The sequence below is a fragment of the Lampris incognitus genome, chromosome 14, assembly GCF_029633865.1.
Source record: "Lampris incognitus isolate fLamInc1 chromosome 14, fLamInc1.hap2, whole genome shotgun sequence".
NCBI classification, from domain to species: domain Eukaryota; kingdom Metazoa; phylum Chordata; class Actinopteri; order Lampriformes; family Lampridae; genus Lampris; species Lampris incognitus.
In genome coordinates, this window is record NC_079224.1 from 46321752 (window position 1) to 46342881 (window position 21130).

The window sequence follows — 21130 nt, forward strand, 5'->3', positions numbered from 1 at the left end:
GATCCTCCCACGCGCTCCGTCCCCCTGGTGAAACTCCTCACTGTCAGGTGAAAAGAAGCGGCTGGTGACTCCACATGTATGGGAGGAGGCATGTGGTAGTCTGCAGCCCTCCCCGGATCAGCAGAGGGGGCGGAGCAGAGACCGGGACGGCCCGGAGGAGTGGGGTAATTGGCCGGGTGCAACTGGGGAGAAAAAGGTGGAAAAGGGAGGATTCCAGCTGCACAGAGAAAACGCTGGGTTCCTTCTCTCCGTCGTCGTTTATCCAGAAGTTGGGTTTGAGCATCTTTTTTTTGCAACGTTCTCTTGGTTTTGTTTCTAAATTCGGCATTTCGGTTTCGCCTCTCTCTTCTCTGCGACTTGTGCATTTTCATGAGTATTGGTACTCAGTGAGTGTTGGTGCTGTTGATCTGGTGACCTTTGACCTTTGAGATAGTCCCATCTAGCATCAGACCACCAGGCTGTGTCTGGTCTGCAGAGTTCAGCCTCAGCGGGGGTCTCTGTTCACAGGCGGGGTGGTGTGAAGCTGGTACTGATTAGCTTTTACCTTTTCACTGCAGGGCCGGCTGTGCTCGGTCTCTCTGAGAACACTTAAGCTGGCTAAAAAAAAGAGCCGAACAGATGCCGGGGGCTGGACACCCTGCTGTTGAAACTGCTGAAACCGCTATTCAGCTTCTGCCAACGGCTGAAAACCTTAAAATGTCTAGTAAATGTCAAACTGCGTTGTGTTGAAAGTGTGATGCCACATCCCGGCCGTGGGACAGAAGAGAGCTGCATGCCAGCTGGCACACGGGACGCCGGCGGCTCTGGCGCTTAAAAAACCGACTTTAAATATAGAGTCCAGTGTTGTAGGTGCTCATTGGAGAACAGCGCAAACGCCATAGAAACCCAGTTGGATACCTGCTAGATAAAACAGAAAGCTGGAGGGAGGTGAAGCCTCAGACATGCGGAGCAAACCGAGGAGGGCCGCAACCGACTGGCGGATAATAAAAGCCTTTGTTCAGACGGCTATGAGACGACACCTTCAACCACAGAGGTCTGCGTCAGGGCAACACATGGCTCCACAAAGACGACAGAGAGGGGAAAGAAAAAAGCAATGACCAATCAGAAGCAAGCACGTCAGCCAACCAACAAATCCAAGAGCAGAGAACGACCGGGATTTCACTCCTACCTAAAACGACCATGGGCGGTCACCCTGACCGCCACGGTTTTTAAACTCTATATTCTGTCAAGATAAATACCCAGTTGAAATATCAACGCATTACATGTGTTAGTGTGTCTGTTAGGAAACTAACTGACACCAAAATTAACATGTTGACAACTTTAATACTATTTTTCAAACAATTTAAAATGGCCGCTGTCCAACACCTGTAAACACTGCTACGCCTCGCTGGTAGTCATGGTGCGTCTGTAACCAGACATGTTGGACATCATCACACATCAAGGAGGACGCTAGTGTGTTTCTAGGACAGAGCAACGAACTTCACGATGGAAATGACGCCACCAACACACGTCATAAATACTGACGTGACGCACACCATCAGGCGCAAATTATGCGCAGTCATTTTGACCACTCATGGTCATTTTAGGGAGATCTTATCATGACCTTTTTTTGTGCAATTGATCTCAAACTAATTTTAATGCAAATATATGCAACTTTGAAAATCCAAAACGGTCAAAATGACTGCCATGGTCGTTCTAGTTGAGACCAGGCAGGTAGAAGTGGTACGGTCCATCACAACCCAGCATCCAGCACAGGCCAAGGTTTTTATTCACAGATGGGGGGGAAACTCAGGACAACAATGCACGAAAAAACAACAACAACGATACACTAAGTGGAGAGGGGGGAGTAAATGAATAGATGAATAACTAAATGAATAAATGTTGGTGAAAAAGTGGTACAGTAATAGTCTGTGCGGACAGAACACGGTAAGCTAGCTGCTAGCTACTAAATGCTAGCTGCTAGCTGCCGAGGAATAAAATATCAGCTGCAACACAATCTAAGAGTGGGAATGTGCACATCCATTTGTCTGTCTTGTGTTTGGTTTTCTCCTCCTTCCTCTGACTATAATCACATGCCTCTCGTCTCTCAGTCCCAGTCCTCCACCTCTCTCTCTCTCTCTCTTTCTCTCTCTCTTCACTGCTCGCTCGCCCCTCATCCGTCATGACTATAATGAGTAGGTTGGACTGAGCGGTTTAGACTGAATGTCTTATCTGGGAAAACATCTCCTCCGCCGGAGTTTCCATCTAAACAGCATGCAGCCTGCGCTGGGCTGTGTCTGAGGACTGAAGGACTGTTACTGAAACATTTAACCTACTGCAGCTGAACCAACATTAAAGGGGGTTGAAAAAAAAAAAAGTAATTTATGTAGTACAAAAATGACATGCAGCTCTCTGTTGGGTGTTTGTATTTGGTTTTAGGACACTGGACTGCTGCCAAACGTCTGACAGCGTCAATCAATGTCAGCGATATTGTCCCCCGTGAATACTCCGTGTTGAAAACACCAACCATGGACAAATAAAGAGAAAAAATAGCTGCAATCAGAGCACTGTAAGATAGTGACAGATGTACTCTTAGCCCGCCCCCGGTTCAGGGATGGTCGTTCCCCTTTCACATAGAAGGCCTCTCCCAGACAGCGTCCAGATGTGGGCCACTTCAGGCAATGATGCGGCACTGATGGCCTTCTTCTGGCCCTGACAAAACGAATGTGAGCCTGAAGTGGCCCACATGTATAATAGCAAATATGGCCCAAATATGCCAAATCAAATGTGGGCCTTTTTTGGCAAAGATGCGGTGCTCTCGGCAACATGTACTCTGGATGTGAGCCTGAAGTGGCCCGTGTGGTAAATGGTGAATATGGCCCAAATATCACAGAACAAATATGGACCATCTTTGGCAAATATGTGGCACATGTGGCATTGCTATGGCTTGGTTCTGGCCCAGATCTGGCAAACAGGAGCGGACTGACCAAGTGCCATCATTCCACATGGTATGTGGGCCGGATGAAAGATAGATGAAAGTTGGGTGTGGGACGGGTGCGGGCCGCAGCAATTTTGCTATCTGAGCTACGCCCCATTCAAACCAGCGTTCCTCGCTATCAAGGATGTGCACATCCTCATCCTTGGAAGAGTGGCCACTGGCCTGTAGATGGGTGTAGACTGTGGAGTCCTGGCCTGACCTGTTAGCTCTTGGCCAGCATCTGTTTGGTTTCCCTGATGTACAAGTCAGAGCAAACCAGTCGTCGGGTTTGGTCGTTACACCACTGTATTTTTTATAGGGGTGGGGATACCTGCGGTCAGTTGAGATTGAAGAGGTCACTTAGATGAGTGATGAAATATTTCTCACAACAAACGTTGTGTCCAGATGAACTGATTCAACTGTATGTGATTTCGTTACCTAGATTATCGAGCATGCATCAAGACGTCCTGTTCCAGAGGTAGGATGAGGTCAGCACACCTGGAAATGACTGTTTGGTGTAAATCTCTACAGGGAGGTGTTTTAATTCGGTCATCACTCCCGTTCTGTCCCATCTCCTCTCCACAGACATTACATGTAGCTCACATGATGGAGCCTGACACTCCTCCGCCCTGTTAAGACTCTCACTTCAGATCTGTCTCCACCGTCTTCCTCAACAACTCCCTTCTTCTTTTTTCTGTTATATCCAATGTGTCTTATCTATCTATCTAGCAATCTATCTAGCTATCTATCTAGCTATCTATCTAGCTATCCTTACCACAGTCATCACGATGGAAAAGTTTTGACCTCTGCAGGATCTTTTCACTAAAAAAACATGTATTGGGGGCATCCGGGTAGCTTGGCGGTCTATTCCGTTGCCTGCCAACACGGGGATCGCCAGTTCGAATCCCTGTGTTGCCTCCGGCTTGGTCTTGCGTCCCTATGGACACAATTGGCCGTGTCTGTGGGTGGGAATGTGTCCTGGTCGCTGCACTACCGCCTCCTCTGGTTGGTTGGGGGCACCTGTTCAGAGGAGAGGTGGAACTGGGGGGGGGGGGGGATAACGTGATTCTCCCATGCGCCACGTCCCCCTGGCGAAACTACTCACTGTCAGGTGAAAAGAAGCAGCTGCTGACTACATGTATCGGAGGAGGCGTGTGGTAGTCTGCAGCCCTCCCCGGATCGGCAAAGGGGGTGGAGCAGCGACTGGGATGGCTCAGAAAATAGGGTAATTGGCCAAGTATAATTGTGGCGAAAAAGGGAAAAGAAAAAAAAGAAAGTGCATGCAGGGAGACCTGCCAGTAAGGAGTTTCAGTAGTCAGTGGTCAATGTGTGATATTACAAGAGCCTGTACCAAGAGTTGTGCTGCAAGCTCAGACAGGTAGGGTCTAATTTTCCTGGTGTTGTAAAGGGCAAATCGGCATGGCCGAGCAATCGAGGCCACGTGAATCTTAAAGGTTAGTTGGTTATCAATCATGACACCCAGGTTTCAGGCAGACTTTGTGTGCATGAGTTGGGGTGATCCGAGGTGGATATTGATCTGTTGTTGTCTGGATGGACTGGCTGGGATGACAAGGAGCTCAGTCTTAGATAGGTTAAGGTGAAGGTGGTGTTCTTTCTTCCATGCAGAGATATCAGCAAGGGATGACGTTATCCATGCCGAGACTATGAGGTCATGTGGCAGGAATGATAGGAAGAGTAGGGTATCGTCAGCATAGCAATGGTATGAGAAACCATGGGAGCGGGTGATCACGCCCAGTGAGGTGGTGTATATTGAGAAGAGAAGGGGACCGAGCACTGACCCTTGAGGTACCCCTGTGGATAAGCTGTGCGGTTTAGACACTTCTCCCCTCCAAGATACTCTAAAAGATCTCTCTGAGAGGTAGGAAATGAGCCAGCGGAGGGCAGATCCTGAGATACCAAGCTCAGTGAGTGTAGAGAGGAGGATTTGGTGGTCAACAATGTCAAAGGCAGCTGTCACATCTAACAGCAATAACGCTGAGCTGTGTTGCGTTGAATATATGTGTTGAATAAAAAAGAAAAGAAGCTGAGAACTGACCAGTGATGTCATTACCGACAGGAGTGCAGTCTCAGTAGAGTGACCCCACTTAAAGCCAGACTGATTTGGATCATGCAAATTGTTCTCAGAAAGGAATTTAAATATGTATTTAAGATAGGTTTTCTTTGTTATCTACAATGCCAGATCTCAATTGTGAAAAAAATCTGTGCAAGTAATAGTGGATGTTGGTAAAATAAAGTATTTAATGAGGTAGTGAGGCAGGTCTGCAGCAGAAAACAGGTTCTGAACCGACAAAGTAAATGAAGTGAGTTGCTCTGTGGGATCTCAGACTGTCTTCAGGGTCACTGACGGATCACGTTTTTGTGTCTTGCGCCTATAAAAAGATGATGTGGTCTCGTGGGTTTTGCCCATGTCTATTTTGGACCAGCTCACTCAGTTGCACTTGAAGCAAACTGGGCTGGAAGTCTGAACCAACGACCTTTGACTCAGCACCCGTCGGAAGTTGGCAACAAGTCAAATCTGAATACAAAATCATGCCAGCAACTCCTCAACAAAAATACCTGGTGCCTGAAAAATGTGAACTTGAATGAACTCTGAAATATTCTATGGCTTTGTTTTTTTTTTTTTTTTTTTTTTTGAATTGAAGTTTATTTTCACAGCAAGAAAAACCTGAAGAGGGGTGATGATAAGTAAAGAAAGAAAAGAGCAGAAATGTGATTGAAGGCAGGACAGTGAGTCCACAAAACACTCCAAAGGCTTCCAGAAATACAACCAACAAAATGAGAAGTAGAAGAGAGCACTCGGTAGTGTCCAGATCCCCACCAGGTGTATCTCCTCTTCTCCGACTTAGAGACAAATCAGCTGGGGAGTTAGCAATCAATTACGGTATAAAACAGGTTTTTCAAAGGTTTTGAAACTCCGTAACCATGAGAGGTCCTTCACCACACAGTCATAACTATGCACAAACATTATTACGCTGACAAGCCCAGAAAAAGTTTGCTATGTAACCCTGTCTTTATTTTAATTGTATAATAAAGGGGGGGGGCAGTGGTTAGCGTGGTCGCCTCACAGCAAGAAGGTCCTGGGTTCGAGCTCCGGGGTCGTCCAACCTTGGGGGTCATCCCAGTTTGTCCTCTGTGTGCAGTTTGCATGTTCTCCCCGTGTTTGCGTGGGTTTCCTCCGGGGGCTCCGGTTTCCTCCCACAGTCCAAAGACATGTAGATCAGGTGAATCGGCCCCCAGGTATAAATGTGTGTGTGTGTGGACCCTGTGATGACCCGGCGACCTGTCCAGGGTGTCTCCCCACCTGCCGCCCAGTGACTGCTGGGATAGGCTCCAGTATCCCCATGACCCTGAGAGCACGATAAGTGGTTCGGATAATGGAATGGAGTGGAAAAATAAAGCTGGGTAAACCGTCTACGCTTGTGCATGTGGGACTTGCATCTACGGTACTTGTTCCTTTACAAGTTTTGCATTTTTTGGATTATCAATATTCTTTTTAATAACTTTTGATAATGTCGCTGCAACGATCCAAATCTGAGGGGAGTTGCACATGCACACTGTTGACTCAGAGCGGGCAGAGGTGAGCTAGAGTGTGAATGGAGAGAGGGAGCTGTGGTAGTGAGAACGACTGAGCTAGAGTGTGAATGGAGAGAGGGAGCTGTGGTAGCGAGAACAACAGTGAGCTAGAGCGTGAATGGAGAGAGGGAGCTGTGGTAGCTAGAACTACAGTGAGCTAAAGTGTGAATGGAGAGAGGGAGCTGTGGTAGTGAGAACTACAGCGAGCTAGAGCTTGAATGGAGAGAGGGAGCTTTGGTAGTGAGAACTACAGCGAGCTAGAGTGTGAATGGAGAGAGGGAGCTGTGGTAGTGAGAACTACAGTGAGCTAGAGTGTGAATGGAGAGGGAGCTGTGGTAGCTAGAACAACAGCGAGCTAGAGTGTGAATGGAGAGAGGGAGCTGTGGTAGCGAGAACAACAGCGAGCTAGAGTGTGAATGGAGAGAGGGAGCTGTGGTAGTGAGAACTACAGTGAGCTAGTGTGTGAATGGAGAGAGGGAGCTGTGGTAGTGAGAACTACAGCGAGCTAGAGTGTGAATGCAGAGAGGGAGCTGTGGTAGCTAGAACAACAGTGAGCTAGAGTGTGAATGGAGAGAGGGAGCTGTGGTAGCTAGAACAACAGTGAGCTAGAGTGTGAATGGAGAGAGGGAGCTGTGGTAGCTAGAACAACAGTGAGCTAGAGTGACTGGAGAGAGGGAGCTGTGGTAGTGAGAACGACTGAGCTAGAGTGTGAATGGAGAGAGGGAGCTGTGGTAGCTAGAACAACAGTGAGCTAGAGTGTGAATGGAGAGGGGGAGCTGTGGTAGCTAGAACAACAGTGAGCTAGAGTGTGAATGCAGAGAGGGAGCTGTGGTAGCTAGAACAACAGTGAGCTAGAGTGTGAATGGAGAGAGGGAGCTGTGGTAGTGAGAACGACTGAGCTAGAGTGTGAATGGAGAGAGGGAGCTGTGGTAGCTAGAACAACAGCGAGCTAGAGTGTGAATGGAGAGAGGGAGCTGTGGTAGTGAGAACGACAGTGAGCTAGAGTGTGAATGGAGAGAGGGAGCTGTGATAGCGAGAACAACAGCGAGCTAGAGTGAATGGAGAGAGGGAGTTGTGGTAGCGAGAACAACAGCGAGCTAGAGTGTGAATGCAGAGAGGGAGCTGTGGTAGCTAGAACAACAGTGAGCTAGAGTGTGAATGGAGAGAGGGAGCTGTGGTAGCTAGAACAACAGTGAGCTAGAGTGACTGGAGAGAGGGAGCTGTGGTAGTGAGAACGACTGAGCTAGAGTGTGAATGGAGAGAGGGAGCTGTGGTAGCTAGAACAAGCTAGAGTGTGAATGCAGAGAGGGAGCTGTGGTAGCTAGAACAACAGTGAGCTAGAGTGTGAATGGAGAGAGGGAGCTGTGGTAGTGAGAACGACTGAGCTAGAGTGTGACTGGAGAGAGGGAGCTTTGGTAGCGAGAATGAATCACCGCCACCGCGAAAGGTTCTTCATCATACGATCATAACTGTGCACAACAAATGTAGGCTGATTGGCCCAGTAGTTTACGAGATTAGCCGCGGACAGATACACACGCACGTGCACACATGTGCGTGCGCACAACTAAACGCGTAATCCCCTGCAGGCTGGCGGAGATAGTGCAGCGTGGAAGGATCAGGACGACAACATGGAGACATGACAACTGAACAGCAAGATGGACTGAAGCAAATCCAACATAAGAATAATGAAATACAAATGACTTTGAAAACCCAAGAGAGTAAGAGGGAGGAGGGTGTGTGTGTGTCTGTGTGTGTGTCTGTGTGTGTGTGTGTGTGTGTGTGTGTGTGTGTGTGTGTGTGCAAGGGGGTACATAATTGGGGTCACACATGTGTGCATTTCTCACATACTTCTGCCTCCACTCTTTCCCCCAAATGAGTTGCCTAAATGAATTGTGTGTGTGTGTGTGTGTGTGTGTGTGTGTGTGTAATATCGTTAGCACATGAGCATTCTTTCTCACACACCATTTGCTTTATCTCTCTCTCTCACGCTATTTTCTCTCTCCCCCTCCTCTCCTCTGTGTCTCTCCCTCTCTCTCTGTCTCTTGCTGTTTTCTCTCTGTCTCTCACTCTCTTTTTCTGTCTCTCTTGCTCTGTTTTCTCTCTGTCGCTCTCTCCCCCCCTCCTCTCCTCTCTCTGTCTCTCCCTCTCTCTCCCCCTCCTCTCCTCTCTCTGTCTCTCCCTCTCTCTCCCCCTCCTCTCCTCTCTCTGTGTCTCTCCCTCTCTCTCCCCCTCCTCTCCTCTCCTCTCTCTGTGTCTCTCCCTCTCTCTCCCCCTCCTCTCCTCTCTCTGTGTCTCTCCCTCTCTCTCCCCCTCCTCTCCTCCCTCTGTGTCTCTCCCTCTCTCTCCCCCTCCTCTCCTCTCTCTGTGTCTCTCCCTCTTTCTCCCCCTCCTCTCCTCCCTCTGTGTCTCTCCCTCTCTCTCCCCCTCCTCTCCTCTCTCTGTGTCTCTCCCTCTCTCTCCCCCTCCTCTCCTCTCTCTGTGTCTCTCCCTCTCTCTCCCCCTCCTCTCCTCCCTCTGTGTCTCTCCCTCTCTCTCCCCCTCCTCTCCTCTCTCTGTGTCTCCCCCTCTCTCTCCCCCTCCTCTCCTCTCTCTGTGTCTCCCCCTCTCTCTCCCCCTCCTCTCCTCTCTCTGTGTCTCTCCCTCTCTCGATGTCTCTCTAGCTGTTTTCTCTTTGTCTCTCGCTCTCTTTTTTTGTCTCTCTCTTGCTCTGTTTTCTCTTTGTCACTCTCTCTCTCCCCCTCCTCTCCTCTCCTCTGTCTCTCTGTCTCTCTCTGTCTCTTGCTGTTTTCTCTGTCTCTCACTCTCGTTCTCTCTCCCCCTCCTCTCCTCTCTCTCCCCCTCCTCTCCTCTCTCTCCCCCTCCTCTCCTCTCTCTCCCCCTCCTCTCCTCTCCTCTGTCTCTCTGTCTCTCTCTGTCTCTTGCTGTTTTCTCTGTCTCTCACTCTCGTTCTCTCTCCCCCTCCTCTCCTCTCTCTCCCCCTCCTCTCCTCTCCTCTGTCTCTCTGTCTCTCTCTGTCTCTTGCTGTTTTCTCTGTCTCTCACTCTCGTTCTCTCTCCCCCTCCTCTCCTCTCTCTCCCCCTCCTCTCCTCTCTCTCACTCTCTTGCTCTCTCCCCCTGCTCTACTCTCTCTCTCCCCCTCTCACCCTGTCTCTCTTTTGCTGTTTTCTCTCTCCCTCGCCGTCTCTCTCTCCTCTGTCTCTCTCTCATCCGTCAGGTAAAACTGACCTCACATCAGCGAGTGAACGAATCATGACTTCATGAATCCTTCCCTACATGACTCTCAGCTAAACGTCTCCGTGTGTCCAGTAATTCTTACCGCTGACCTTTGACCCCGTCCGTCCAGCTGTTCCATTTCCCGGTGATGTCTTTCCGGTGTTTTCATTCTGTCCCCTCTCTCTGTTTTTCAGGTGTACACCTACAAGCAGAACGCACTTAGCAGACAGAAGGTGCAGCCCATGCGTCTCAGCAGCGTCCGTGGCGTGGAGGACATGGCGGCGCTGGAGGACCTCCACGATGGCGCCATCATGTACAACCTCTTCCTGCGCTACCAGCAGAGGAACATCTATGTAAGTCTCTACTGAGTCCATGTCAGAGGTGATGGGGGGGGGGTTGCTTTGTTGCAAAATGGCGATGCCGTTTCCCCTGAATCTCAATGTTGAATTGACTCTGTGCATAACGGTAGTCCACTGACTTCCTGTTTCTTCTGCAGCGCTCGTACCTGTTTCCTGTTTGTTGGCGTGTGCTGTTGACAATGGCATATTTTCCGCGATGCCTGCAGGGTTCACCATGGATAAAGGTCGACGACACGCACACAACTGTCGACAAACTTTCACCTGCACCTACCAGCGAATGGGTGAAAAGTGACGCCCACCAGGATGAGGATGAGGATGCTCATCCTGGTGGACGTCACTTGGTATGTACAACTTGAAACGTTTCCCCCGTTTGCTGGGAGGTGCAGGTGAAAGTTTATCGACACTCGTGTGCGTGTCGTTGACATTTACCCATGGTGAATCTTGCAGGCATCAGGAAAAATATGCCATTGTCAACAGCACACGCCAACAAACAGGAAACTGGTACGAGCGCTGCAGTAGAAACAGGAAGTCAGTGGACTACAGTTATCCACAGAGTCTATTGGGTTCCTTTTGGTGTAACACAAAGTGCTCAACAGAAAATGGGCCACGTGAGTCCGTGAGGGGCGGGCATGGTGGTGCAGTGGTTAGCACGGTCGCCTCACAGCAAGAAGGTCCTGGGTTCGAGCCCCGGGGTCGTCCAACCTTGGGGGTCGTCCCGGGTCGTCCTCTGTGTGGAGTTTGCATGTTCTCCCCGAGTCTGCGTGGGTTTCCTCCGGGGGCTCCGGTTTCCTCCCACAGTCCAAAGACATGTAGGTCAGGTGGATCGGCTGTACTAAGTTGTCCCTGGGTATGTGTGTGTGTGTGTGTGTGTTGGCCTTGTGATGGTCTGTCCAGGGTGTCTCCCCACCTGTTGCCCAGTGACTGCTGGGATAGGCTCCAGCATCCCCTTGACCCTGAGGGCAGGATAAGAGGTTTGGATGGATGGGTTGAGTCCGTGAGGTCCAACAACCACACACCTTTATCCCACACACACACACACTCCTGCGTATCATTTAGAATCCAGTCTCTTTAATTCGGGCGGCGTCCGTCCATCTCCACATCTCCACCTGTCAGGGTGGACTTGCTCCTTCTGACCTGCGGCGTTGGAGGTTGACACCTCCTTCGTGACTGGCGGCTCGGTTGCTCAGTGTGGTTGCGTAACACGGCAGACGAGCGTCTAGACACAGACAGACGGATAAGTGGACGGGGTGGACGGGAAGCCTCCACGCTGACAGGAAGTGGGCAAAGAGACTCGAAGGAGGTCAGGTCTCTCTGGAATGTCCTGAACGCCCTCCCGTCCAGCTGTTCACCACCGACACCAGGGCTTTGTGCCAACTTGTCTTTGGTATGCTGTGATTTAAGAGATGTTCCCTGCACATCCGCCGTCGACGGTCTGCTCCCTTCTCTCGGGTAATGTGAGGGAGGCGGGTTGTGAGGGCGGCGTGGGACGGAAGCTTTGCTCTGTAAACGACGAAACCGGTCTAAAGCGATGCCTCACCCGTGTGATTATAAGACACAGGCGTCTAGCGGGCCCAACAGGTTGGGACGTCCTCATGACGGCTCAGTTTCTTCTGCTGAGATCTTTCCTCCGCAGCCTTTGCTTGTGTCGCCCCGCGGTCTCGTTGGTCCACCGGGAGAAAAGCGGTCCGCCGCCGGGCGTCATGTTGGTACTTCCAGGGTTCGTGGTGGTGGAACCGTGTGAATGGTTTCAGACGCCTCTGGTTTCCTCTGCTGTGTGGGAGGAAGCATGTGGAGTTCGGCTTCGGAATGACAGGCTGTGCCTCGGTTTATTGTCTTCCTCCGGAGAACCTGAAGTCCGGTTCAGCAGGACAGGATGAGTTCTTGTTCAGTAAGTCATCATGTGACAGAAACCATGAGCTGGAACTCATGAAACCCCCAAAACAGACATTTTTTTTAAAAATTTCCCCCCCAATTGTATCCGGCCAATTACTCCACTCTTCCGAGCCGTCCCAGATGCTGCTCCACCCCTTCTGCCGGTCCAGGGAGGGCTGCAGACTACCACATGCCTCCTCCCGTACATGTGGAGTCGCCAGCCGCTTCAGTTCACCTGACAGTAAGGAGTTTCACCAGGGGGACGTGGCACGCTATCCCCCCCCCCCATTCCACCTCCCCCCTGAACTGGCGCCCCGACCGACTGGAGGAGGCAGTAGTGCAGCAACCAGGACACATACCCACATCTGGCTTCCCACCTGCAGACACGGCCAGTTGTGTCTGTAGGGACACCCGACCAAGCGGGAGGTAACACGGGGATTCGAACTGGAAACCCCCGGGATGGTAGTAAACGGAGTAGACCGCCACGCCACCCGGACGCCCCATAAACAGACATGTTGTGGGGGAAGGTGTCCTACGTTTTGGACAGTCGAAAGTAAGAATTAATTTACATTTGATTGAAGGTACACAGAGGACAGAGAGTGTTTTTGGAGGAAGGGGAATTCTTCAGTGTTCCCAGCGGTGTAAGGGGGACTCGGGTATTGTTTTAAGGAATACGATGAGATAAAGTGAGATACGATATGATAACCTTTAGTAGTCTCTCATGGGAAACATTTGGCGTCAACAACTAATGTGCTGCAGTGAATCCCATACGTGAAGACATCACACACAAAGATGCCAGTTCCACCTCAGCAGATGAGTTCCAAGAATAAAAAAAATGATTCATAACGGAGGATAAAGAACTTCCGAGAACACCGAGGGCGGTCTGACAGGATGTGGAAGCGGGGCAGGCTAAGCTAACTGCTAGCCCATGCAGACCGGCAGTTCCAAAAAAACCGAGGGCGGTCTGGTGACGGCCTCAACTAGCCTCGACTGTGTTTTTAGTGTGGTGTGCAGGGGGGGGGTGTGGAAGGTGTCCGGCTGAGGGAGCTGGCATTGGATCGGCTGAGGGAGCCTGGTCTGCTGCGTCCGGTGGGCCCAGGGACCACGTCCCTGACCGGAGCTGCACCCGAGGAAGAAACACCGAGGGCGGTCTGACAGGATGCCGAAGCAGGGCAGGCTAAGCTAACTGCTAGCCCATGCAGACCGGCAGTTCCAAAAAACCGAGGGCGGTCTGGTGACGGCCTCAACTAGCCTGGACTGTGTTTTAGTGTGATGTGCAGGGGGGGGGTGTCGAAGGTGTCCGGCTGGGAGAGCTGGCATTGGATCGGTTGAGGGAGCCTGGTCTGCTGCGTCCGGTGGGCCCAGGGACCACGTCCCTGACCGGAGCTGCACCCGAGGAAGAAACACCGAGGGCGGTCTGACAGGATGCCGAAGCAGGGCATGCTAAGCTAACTGCTAGCCCATGCAGACCAGCAGTTCCGACAGTCATCCTGGCTGGCGTTCGTTCTCCTGGACAGTGATTTTTTTTGTTGTGCTTTAGTTTAGATATGTGTTAGTTTGGATTTGTGTGTTCTTGTAGTTTTTGGATGTGTGTTTTTGCCACTGCTGTGGGCTGGGGGAAACCATGCGTCGTTTCATTTCATGCTCGCAGGTCCATGAAATGAAACGACAAGTAAAGTGTTTCTGGTTCTGATGAGGGAGCATCTTGTGGCAGAACGGTGCTCCATCCCTCCGGTGGAGGTCAGAGACCTGTGGAGTCTCTGACTAGGAGCACCGAAGGTCTTCTGGAGGCTCGTGGAGGTCCAACACCTCGCTAAGACGCTTCACGTCGGTTTTTCCTCTCATCTGTCACCCGTCGGTCTGCCTCTGATGTTTCCATGGCGACGTAGCCGAAAGCCAAAACAAGTGAAAACATTTGAGGTCTCCCCAAGGCAGACACCTTCTCTGGTATTTCCTATATAAACACAAAGAAATCCCCCTCTTAAATCTGGCGTTTTACCTGCATGCCAGTGGAGGTAAACCTTCTCTGGCAGCCAAAAGCAAGCGGTGCCAGGTGGGACTGGAACGGTCCATGTGGTGTGACGCTGGTTTCCCTGGGCGGGTGGTGATCTGGTGAGTGTTCCAGGCTGCTGGCTCGGTGGTGACGGCGGCCATGTTGTCAGAACGGGTACCAGCATGGAGTAAAACCACACCCACCGTGTTTCTAAATGGGCATTGTGGGAAAAAAAAGCCTTTACCCTCATCTTATTTTGAGGTCATACTCCCCCCCCCCCCTTTTCTCCCCAATTGTATCCGGCCAATTACCCCACTCTTCCGAGCCGTCCCGGTCGCTGCTGCACCCCCTGTGCCGATCCGGGGAGGGCTGCAGACTACCACATGCCTTACTCTGATACATGTGGAGTCGCCAGCCGCTTCTTTTCACCTGACAGTGAGGAGTTTCAGCGGGGGGACGTAGCGCATGGGAGGGTCACGCTATGCTGGTGACTCCACATGTATCAGAGGAGGCATGTAGTAGTCTGCAGCCCCCCCCCCCCCCCAGATCGCCAGAGGGGGTGGAGCAGCGACCCGGGCGGCTCGGAAGAGTGGGGTAATTGGCTGGAAATAATTGGGGAGGAGAAAAAAAAGGAGTGGAGGTAAATATGATTGACAGGCCAGAGAAATGAAAGACAAACAGCAGCATCACATGAAAGACAAAACTACAGGATCTACCGCACACTACACAAAATACACATTTTATAGATTCTGTGTTACGACTCTTATTTAAGGACCACTACATAACCCAACAAAACATGGCATTACACTATATACACGATGCTACAGTACGCTACACAACAACACCACACTGTTGTTCTCAGTATAGCCTTGAGTCTTGGTGAGCGGCGTCTCGGCTGTGGTGACTGATGTGGTGAATACCGCTCAACTGCTGCTCTCGAGAGCTTTAGAAATGATCATGAAATACCGACGGACCGACTGATTCTGTACATGAGAACATTTGACTGCAACAGTTTCAGAGCAAGGCCCTCCTCTGGGGCTCACTCGCCTTTCCCGTGACCACAAGTTAAAAGGAAAAAAAGAGAAAAAGAAATAACTTGAAAAGTCGAGTGCGGTTTTCAGACCAGAGAAGTAGGCCATTTTGCAGCTAACCCTCCTCTTGGCTTCAGCGACATGTTGACAGGCTCCCGTCTGTTTACCAGCGCCCCGGTTCGCCAAACCTCTCCTCTAATTTTCCCCCGGTCGGACTCGAGGCCTGCAGCGGTGCGGTGGAGATGGACCGGCCCCGATGAGTAGATTGGATAATTTGGAGCATACGGGAGCGTTCAGACGTGATTAGAGTAACGAGCTGGTATTTGTCAAAGGTTCCCGTCACTGATGTGTTCGCAGGGCGTGACAAGGCCCTCTTTGTCTCTGCTGCGTTTTGCTGGGACAGGTTTGTTAATTAGACAAGAGAACCAGGGAGTAATGGCTGCAAACCATCCATCATCTGACTTGTGTTCTCTCTTTTCCCCCTCATGCTGCAGTCTTCCACTGGTTCCATGGAGAATCCAGAAACACTCCTTCGCTAGCTTATTAACTACTACTACTACTACTACTGTTACTACTACTACTACTGTTACTACTACTACTACTACTACTACTGTTACTACTACTACTACTGTTACTACTACTACTACTACTACTACTGTTACTACTACTACTACTGTTACTACTACTACTACAACTTCCAACCTTCAGCTGCTTCCGTTAGGGGGCGCCACAGCGAATCATCTGTTTCCATCTTTTTTTGGGGGGGGAGATTTCCCCCCCCTTTCGCCCCAATTGTTTGCCCCCATCTTCCAAGCTGTCCCAGTTGCTGCTCCACCCCCTCTGCCGATCCTGCCTCCTCCGATACATGTGGAGTCGCCAGCCGCTTCTTTTCACCTGGCAGTGAGGAGTTTCGCCAGGGGGACGTATAGCACGTGGGAGGCTCACGCTATTCCCCCCCAGTACCCCCCCCCAAACAGGTGCCCCGACTAACCAGAGGTGGTGCTAGTGCAGCGACCAGGATACACACCCACATCTGGTTTCCCACCCGCAGACATGGCAAGTTGTGTCGGTAGGGATGCCCGACCAATCTGGCGGTAACACGGAATAGACTGCTACACTACCGAAAACATGAACACAACATTTAAACACATAAATCAACAATTTTAACTAACACCAACAGTCACATGAGCCCCTGCACTTCCCCAGCGCGGAGACGCCGACAAGCGGAGCGTCCGCCTACCCCCGTCACTACATAGCCCCTCCTGAGGGGTCAGTTGTCCATGGCGACGACCCCGTCACCCAATACATAGTCCCTCAAATGTCCAGGGTGTCGCCGCTGGTGAACAGACTGCCCAAAGCACTGTGTGCCATAAGCCCTCTTCTGCTGCTCTCCAGAGCCGGCCCAGTCCCAGTGGGTGCAGGAGTCGCAGCAGTGCACAAGCAGCTCCACATCTCATTAACAGCCAGGCCAGTAGAACCGCCCCCTAAGGTGGTGGAGGGTCTTGGCGTTCCCATAGTGCCCCACCCCCATGGACAATCTGGAGAACCTGGGAATGCAGCACAGGGGGTACCAATAGCTACAGGAGGCCACTCCCTCGTCCGGGAGCTGGCCACCTCCAGTACAGCAACCTGTCGTGGAGCTCGAAGTTGCCCCATTGAGAGTAGTAGGTCTCTACCTCGGGCCCCAGCACTGACACCTCTGTCCACTTGGGGCGCCGCCCCGTCTCGAGCCAGCCCCTCACCAGCACAAGGGCCACGTCTGCCTCTTGCTCCTGCCTCAGTTGCTGTGAGATCAACGGGAACCACCTCTCCTCATTGTCGGTGTCAGCTGGCTCTGCTGCTCTTGCCGCTGGCAGCAGCAGCACTTCAATCCTGCACTGGCGGTCTGTGCCTGCTGAGTGGTGGCTGCTCGGTGAATGGCTTGCCGGTCCCTGAGCCCGCTCCCCCCCCCCCCAGCCAGACCGGAGCACCACGATCTTCGTGCCCGTGGTGATGGTTGCCTCCAACACATTAACATGGACTCCCCAGCGAGTTAGCAGGTCCAGGCCAACGACCCATGGGTCCCGGATGTTGTCAAGCAAGAACTCGTGTGTCAGCTCCTGGTCTCCAGCCTAGACTCGCAGTGACCTCTTCCCTCTCATGCCGGCCTTCTCCCCTGTCACCATCATGACCTGGGTTTTGGTTGGTGACCATGCCATTGAGAGGGGGCCGGTGGTGCCCGGGAGGACGCCAAGTCGCACCAGGGAAATGGTAGACCCTGTGCCTACCAGGGCTCGGCAGGATTGACCGTCGAGTTGGCAGTCCAAATACAGCCCTTTAGTATGACCTAGGCGGCAAACCAGCGTGTATCAGCCTTGATGGGGGACTGGAGACTCAGTGGCTGTCCCCTCACTAGGCCACTGCACTGTCATTTCCCTGCCAGCCGGTTGGCTCTGGCTTTTGGCGCCGGTGCTGGGCAGTCACAGGCTATGTGTCCAGACTTATCACACCGGTAACAGTGGTGAATCGGCCGGGGTGGACGTCGCCTGGTTGTTTGAGGCCATCGCCAAAACTGTTGTGGTGGAAGCCGAACTTGGTAGACCTCCTCTACCTGACGTGTGGTCGGAGAGCGGGGAGCCTTCTGCTGGGTAAGACGTGCTCCAGTCCCTTGCTGAGGGACTGGAGCATGGTGAGGCAAACATGCTGGCGCAACCGCTGTGGCGTGAGTCCCTGCAGGAAAGCGTGGCGGGCCAGCTCCTCTTCGGTGACTAAGCTGAACTGCAGGTAGCCATGTTGGGTGTGTAGCTGCATATCTGCTGCAAAGCTACCCAGGCTTTCTCCCTCTTGGCGGCGGCGACTGGCTAGCTGCTGCGTGCTCTTGTCAGTGAAGAGCTGTTGCCCGAATCACCTCTCCAGCGCCGTGGTCAGGGCTTGGAGGTCCCGCTGCTCCGCTGGGGCTAGGTCGAGGAGCACCTGCAAAGCCTTTCTCTTAAACGCCAGAGCCAGGTGGATGGCAGCCTCTTCCTTGCTCTGTCCGCTGTTCCGTGCCGCTAATTGGACTTGCGAGAGGTACGGCTCTGTGTCATCAAATCGTGTTTGTGCAGCTTGGCTGGTGTTGTATATGCAATATCCCTCCTGGCCTCTAGGGGGTGATGCGCTCCCCGGTGCTGTTCCTCCTGGCCTCTGGAGGGCAGTGGAGCCGTGGCGCACTGGTGCCATCAGGATGTGCTTGAAAACTTCCATCTCTGGCGAGCTCCGTCCTTGGCCACGCCAAGTGCTCCCAGCGCCAGTGGGTGTGCTCAGTGTCCCGCTCCAGTGTCTGGATCTCCTCCTCCATCCTGCAGCTCAGGTGTGCTCAGTGTCCCGCTCCAGTGTCTGGATCTCCTCCTCCATCCTGCAGCTTGTGCTCAGTGTCCCGCTCCAGTGTCTGGATCTCCTCCTCCATCCTGCAGCTCAGGTGTGCTCAGTGTCCCGCTCCAGTGTCTGGATCTCCCCCCTCCATCCTGCAGCTCAGGTGTGCTCAGTGTCCCGCTCCAGTGTCTGGATCTCCTCCTCCATCCTGCAGCTCAGGTGTGCTCAGTGTCCCGCTCCAGTGTCTGGATCTCTTCCTCCATCCTGCAGCTCAGGTGTGCTCAGTGTCCCGCTCCAGTGTCTGGATCTCCTCCTCCATCCTGCAGCTCAGGTGTGCTCAGTGTCCCGCTCCAGTGTCTGGATCTCCTCCTCCATCCTGCAGCTCAGGTGTGCTCAGTGTCCCGCTCCAGTGTCTGGATCTCCTCCTCCATCCTGCAGCTCAGGTGTGCTCAGTGTCCCGCTCCAGTGTCTGGATCTCCCCCATCCGTCCTGCAGCTCAGGTGTGCTCAGTGTCCCGCTCCAGTGTCTGGATCTCCTCCTCCATCCTGCAGCTCAGGTGTGCTCAGTGTCCCGCTCCAGTGTCTGGATCTCCCTCCTCCATCCTGCAGCTCAGGTGTGCTCAGTGTCCCGCTCCAGTGTCTGGATCTCCTCCTCCATTCTGCAGCTCAGGTGTGCTCAGTGTCCCGCTCCAGTGTCTGGATCTCCCCCCTCCATCCTGCAGCTCAGGTGTGCTCAGTGTCCCGCTCCAGTGTCTGGATCTCCTCCTCCATCCTGCAGCTAAGGTGTGCTCAGTGTCCCGCTCCAGTGTCTGGATCTCCTCCTCCATCCTGCAGCTCAGGTGTGCTCAGTGTCCCGCTCCAGTGTCTGGATCTCCTCCTCCATCCTGCAGCTCAGGTGTGCTCAGTGTCCCGCTCCAGTGTCTGGATCTCCTCCTCCATCCTGCAGCTCAGGTGTGCTCAGTGTCCCGCTCCAGTGTCTGGATCTCCTCCTCCATCCTGCAGCTCAGGTGTGCTCAGTGTCCCGCTCCAGTGTCTGGATCTCCTCCTCCATCCTGCAGCTCAGGTGTGCTCAGTGTCCCGCTCCAGTGTCTGGATCTCCCCCCTCCATCCTGCAGCTCAGGTGTGCTCAGTGTCCCGCTCCAGTGTCTGGATCTCCTCCTCCATTCTGCAGCTCAGGTGTGCTCAGTGTCCCGCTCCAGTATCTGGATCTCCTCCTCCATCCTGCAGCTCAGGTGTGCTCAGTGTCCCGCTCCAGTATCTGGATCTCCTCCTCCATCCTGCAGCTCAGGTGTGCTCAGTGTCCTGCTCCAGTGTCTGGATCTCTTCCTCCATCCTGCAGCATTTAAACACACAAATCAACAATTTTAACTAACACCAAGAGTCTCATGAGGCCCCCCCCCCCCCCCCGAGCGCGGAGCCTCCGACAGTCGGAGCAACTGCACCCACCCCCGCCTCACTACGATATTGTATTGGAAAATATCTTGTCTTCTATCATGTGTCCGTATGTTGACGACGTCCGACTTTTGTTTAGAGGCTCCTGACGTAAGTCTGCCAGAGAGGACTTATTTATTTATTTATTCATTATTTTCCCTTTATTAGTTATTTTCTCTTTAGCACTATGACGCTAAACAAAGGCGAGGTCATTATTGTTATTTGTTTCTGGAATAAAGCAGAAGGAATATCATTGCATAGTTGGTGGTCTCTGTCCATGTGAGGAACTCGGCCCACGTCAGACACGTTGGGGTGAGGGGAGGTCGCACCTTAAACGCCTCCCAAACGTGAGGCACTAAATCCTGACTGTGTAAATCAGTCACGTGTACATACACATACATGGCAGAACCCGGGCCGGCGGTCCGCTCGCTGTGCATTCTTTAACGTCCGCCTTGAGAAACGGCGCCTCCCTCGGCCTGAACACGGCCGGGTGTACGTCTTGAAGTCTGTCCGACCTGGACGTTTACCGCCGTGTCCGCGGGACACCTTCCAGAACCGCTGCACGTCCGGCTTCGTTCCCAACGCTGGTTATTGTTTTCCCTTCGTTGGTTCAACGGAAGAAAGAAAAGGTCGACGTTCTGCCGGACGTGAGAAGCGGTGATGTGGTCTGGGTCGGTCAGAACCCCACGTGTCTGACTCCCTAGTTCGCCCCATCACGCTGCTCATCTTCACTGTCTTCACACTGAAACACTCGTCACACATGTTGTGCTGTCTCGTTTTACTGAAACACATCTACTACTACTACTTTTAGCTGCTGCCGTTAGGGGGCGCTAGAGCGGATCATCCGTCTCCATCTCTTCCTGTCTTCTACATCTTCCTCTGTCACACCAGCCACCTGCATGTCCTCCCTCACCACATCCATAAACCTCCTCTTTGGCCTTCCTCTTCTCCTCTTCCCTGGCAGCTCCATATTCAGCATCCTTCTCCCAGTATACCCAGCATCTCTCCTCCACACATGTCCAAACCATCTCCATCTTGTCTCTCTTGCTTTGTCTCCAAACCGTCCAACCTGAGCTGTCCCTCTAATATACTCCTTCCTAAGCCTGTCCTCCTTCATCACTCCCAGTGAAAATCTTATCATCTTCATCTCTGCCACCTCCAGCTCCTCCTCCTGTCTTTTCATCAGCACCACTGTCTCCAAACCATATAACATAGCTGGTCTCACTACCATCTTGTAAACCTTCCCTTTAACTCTTGCTGGTACCCTTCTGTCACACATCCCTCCTGACACACTTCTCCACCCACTCCACCCTGCCTGCACTCTCTTCTCCACCTCTCTACTGGATCCCCAT

General features: G+C 52.4%; 1 protein-coding gene across 1 annotated transcript in view; it reads left to right on the plus strand.

Moving 5' to 3' along the window:
- myo10 (myosin X) overlaps positions 1-21130 on the plus strand; it is a 204031-nt gene that overhangs the window by 73589 nt on the left and 109312 nt on the right. The window contains exon 3 of the mRNA XM_056292618.1: positions 9958-10116. Within this exon, the coding sequence (XP_056148593.1) occupies positions 9958-10116 (159 nt within the window). The remainder of the gene's footprint in view (positions 1-9957; positions 10117-21130) is intronic.